This window comes from Salvia hispanica, chromosome 1 (assembly GCF_029641045.1).
Source record: "Salvia hispanica isolate PSC_SH4W2 chromosome 1, Shi_PSC_v1, whole genome shotgun sequence".
Lineage (NCBI taxonomy): Eukaryota > Viridiplantae > Streptophyta > Magnoliopsida > Lamiales > Lamiaceae > Salvia > Salvia hispanica.
The window spans coordinates 31,554,899-31,558,949 of NC_142692.1; the positions used below are offsets into that span (position 1 = coordinate 31,554,899).

The 4,051-nt window shown below is 38.8% G+C and overlaps 1 protein-coding gene across 1 annotated transcript; it reads right to left on the reverse strand.

Annotated features, from left to right (window-relative positions):
• Positions 1-270: 270 nt before the first annotated feature.
• LOC125219175 (uncharacterized) lies at positions 271-2,822 on the reverse strand. The gene is made up of 3 exons (XM_048121079.2): positions 2,550-2,822; positions 2,033-2,187; positions 271-686 (listed from the first exon to the last, which is right to left on the reverse strand). The coding sequence occupies exons 1-3, from the start codon at positions 2,731-2,733 to the stop codon at positions 471-473; spliced, it is 555 nt and encodes a 184-aa protein (XP_047977036.2). The 5' UTR covers positions 2,734-2,822; the 3' UTR covers positions 271-470.
• Between the last annotated feature and the right edge of the window lie 1,229 nt (positions 2,823-4,051).

Below are 4,051 nucleotides of genomic sequence, written 5' to 3' on the forward strand. Positions count from 1 at the left end.
TTTAAGAGGTTCAACAATAGTTCCCTATCTACGAACCTTCAATCTATAGATTGGAGGTGAATAGTTTTACCAACTGAGTCTACTTGAGGTTGTGATTGAGGTGCATAATTATTTTTGTTGAAGATTTAACCTTTCACTTTGATTTTTTTATTTAGACGCATAATTCGTTGAATACTCTTTTGCTGCATTCTTTTCGAGTAAAACCCCCCCCTAAGAATACTCTTTTGCTGCATTCTTTTTGATGGGTGAATAAAATTTCATGCAAAAATATTCTGAGTAAGCCATCTTCTCTTATTTTCATATAACTAATGACAAATATTATCATCTTAATATTTCTATGATAAATTTGCAATAAAAAAGAATACACATTGCATGTATTATAAATAACAACAATATTCCTTCTGCTCTATATTGCAGGGCAAACTATGCAAGGGGCAGTGATCATACGCAGCATCACTAATGATCAACCATCATTCATCATTGGGAGGATTGTCCTCACGGTCGACAGGCTCCGATTGCAGGGATGAGGTTGTAGAGTTCACAGACTCAGCAGGTGAGTATGTGTTCGATGCTACACCATTCACAGCTGATGTCTTGTCCGCACTAGACTTAGCCTGGGGAACGAGCCCTTTCGCTTCCATTGCTGCTTGCTCTTTGGCCCGTCGAGCCTTTTCCAACACCTCATTCTGCAGCAACATATACAGCTTAGATCTTAGATTGCCACAACTGGCAATTCTTAGAAGCCTTGTTAGAAACAAACTATACTTCAACTGAAAAAGATTTCAAAGAAAGGGCAGAATGCATATAACATATAGTAGCAAAGGCACATTTGATTCACAATGTACTATTATCGTAGCTTACATCGGTAATGGCTTGCAAATGTACTAATGTAGGACATACAACATTGTTGTATTTCAAACTGACTATCACAACAGCACATGAACTAAAGGAACTTTCATGCTTTGGCTTATAGCTACAATGAATATAAGATTTAGCTAGCGACAAGTTTGCGATCTTGAACTTTTTCAACTTTTATGAGTACTAATTTTAGATGTTTTATTCGTAATTGGTCATCTCTATTTCATATGAATGCATAATCATGATCCAAAGCTTCAAAAGGCATCTACTTACCAATATGAACCACAATTCATATTACACCAAATCAAATTATCCGAGTCACCCCAGTTTTGAAAAGTGGAAATTCGAAAAATTAATTAAACCAACTTCCCATATTATGCTGGGCGAAAGCTACACTCTTTTTTTGTATATCTTGAGTGTTGAGATTTCTTGAGAAAATGTTACAATCTTTCAAACAATAGTTAAGGGAGACCATGATGTGACCATGTCACAAACTGATTATTGATCCATTGGAATTTATCTCCATGAAAACGATGTGAATCACTCTACCATGATAATAATCAAGTAAGCAAATTTCAAACATAATGACAAATGAACCGTTTGTTGGCACAGTGGAGTATCACATTACAAAATAAGGATGAATTTAAAAGGCTTATTTTCATACACTTGAAAAGGTCACAAACATTTCCAAATTCCAAACACAACAAGACTTGCTAGACTCATCATGTGTCTAATTTCTCTCAACGACGTTTAAAAATCGAAATACTGTTAAATCCTCTATAGTAAGGAGGTATTTACTTTGAGTGATAGGATAGATAGATAAAATAATACATGCTAATGTACCATCCATGTATTGATTAATTTTGAAATTGTTTGATTATCCAATGCTTCAAATACTCGATCATAGATTCATATGTCCTTTCAAACACCCCATAAAGGAATTAGGGGCACCACAGCATATCATGGCCTAAAAACAAAAGCAGATGGAGTGTAGAAACCAGTTCTCTCTCCAAAGCTCACAAGCAACACACCAGCCCTTTCAATGGTGAATTATCCCTTCTACACACTCATATGAATGACAAATGACGCAGTGGCTAACGAGCCAAAGTGTGTGGTAAGATATAGCCCCCTCATCACATGACATGAATCGTATACACAAGCAGTGATTTAGTACCTGAAACTCTTCTACTTGCTTCTGTTGTTCAGCTTGCAATCTGCCAATGGAGCTCAGAAACTCACCCACGGCCGACTCTACACGCTCATTAAGTGCTTCAGCCACTGCCTTTCCCAAGAAAAATGCATCTAAAATTGTTCTGCTCTCATTCTCACCTGAAAAATGACAACTTTTTCTTAGCTAGCGAAAATCATTTTCATCTTAAGCTAGTTTATTGTCATTACAATCGACATAATACATAATTGTCTCAAATCCCTATCAAAATTACAAATTGTATTCCCATTCTTAACTGATTTTTTTTTGAAAAAGGTAATTTCCAGTACAGACTTGTTTGTAGCATAGAATTTGCAGTTCCAATATCTGAATTCCAACTCTATGAACAGAAACCTAAATAGCTGGAACATAAACCCTAAAGAGCAACCACCAAGAGCACATAGAGAGAGGGGGGAATTACGGAAATTAAACAAAATAGGGTATTGAGATTGGTAAGCGGAGACAGTAAGGAGAAGAGGCGTACCGGAATTGCGAGTGCAGTTGCAGGTGAATGTAGTGGATGGAGATCTGGAGGAGTGGAGGTGAAGGTTGGAGGGGGAAAAGGGGAGGGCAGGTGGCTTGATAGAGCAGCGAGGGGCATGGATTATGGATGGGGAAGGAATGGAATAGGAGGGTGGGCAATGGGATGCTGTCAATCGCCCACTCATTTCCCTTCTCCCTTCGTCTTCTCTCTCCGATTACAGAAGCTGATCAAGTCCAGAAGTCGTAGGCGTCTCGTAGATTTACTGGAGACCACCCGATTAAAAATACCCAAAATTTAGTTATTTATAGGGAGATTAAAAAAATATTCATAGGTTATTTCTAACTCGCATTTTCTTCAAATTTCTTGATTTTGAAAAAAAAATTTATGTCCAATCTTACATAACTCAACAATGAAATGTTGAGTCAACTTGTTACAACTTCTATACTTCATGATTCGATTAGTGTTATTCTCATTTATCCAAACTAATCCACATTATAAGAATTTGGTAAGAGCATCCACAATGCGGCTAGCGCACTGGCTAGTCGATTCGCGTCGCTAGTCGGTCGGCTAGCCGAACCATTGGAGTCGGCCAGCGTCTTTTCGGCGAGAAAATAGGCGAGCGCACGCCGATTTGCGAGCGCTCGCCGCCATTGCAGGCTCGCGATCGGCCAGTGCAATTTTTTATTTTTTTATTTTTAAAATTTTTTGAAACACTATATATACGCGATTTTAGTTTCATTTTCATTTGCACCACTTGTATTAACGAGTTTTCTCTCTCTCTAAATTTCTATACAAGAGCAACATCGAGTGATGGACAACAACAACGAGTCCAGTCCGGCGACGAGTGGATCTCAGACTCCCACGGTACCCATGAGGTCTGGATGGGGGCAGATGGGCGGCCAAATGGGCGGGATGGGCTGGCAGATGGGCCAAGGGTACAACAACCCTTGGCAACAGTTGATGGGGTTGATGGCGGGCACGCAGGGGGGATGCCGGGCGGGGGGCAGGCAACGCCGGGGTGGGGAGTGTTGGTGCACGCAGCGGAAGAGCATGTAAATAAATCACATAATAATCAGATCTATTTAGCAGATTATTTAGACAAAATCTATTCGCGTAATTATCACATGTATCATGCTCATAACTTGAATTAATCATGCTTTAAGAATATTGAAAACCTAAAACATGCTTTTCTACGGAGTAGAATAATACCTAATTAATTCTCCAAAGAATTGAAGATGGCTAGCGACTTCTCCACGTGTAGCTTTAAGTACTAGACCACAAATCTTCTCTCTGGTTCCCGAACTGTACTCTAATATCAGTGTGGGCTGATCTTACTAGAATACTAGGACTTAAATAAAGAAGACAGAAGAAATCCTTTCTGGAATAGGACTCAAATTCGAAATCTCCTACAGCTGGGAGAGGTCGAAATTTTCGAAAATTACAATATGAGAAATTGTGTTTTCTGTCTCCTTTATTCTCCTATTTATATTAAGTTCCTTTTG

Coding starts and splice junctions, on each gene's coding strand:
- LOC125219175 (XM_048121079.2), bottom strand. CDS start 2,733: ATGAGTGGGCGATTGACAGCATCCCATTGCCCACCCTCCTATTCCATT. Junction 2,188..2,549: donor CAACTGCACTCGCAATTCCG/GTACGCCTCTTC, acceptor GTCATTTTTCAG/GTGAGAATGAGAGCAGAACA. Junction 687..2,032: donor AGCAAGTAGAAGAGTTTCAG/GTACTAAATCAC, acceptor ATGTTGCTGCAG/AATGAGGTGTTGGAAAAGGC.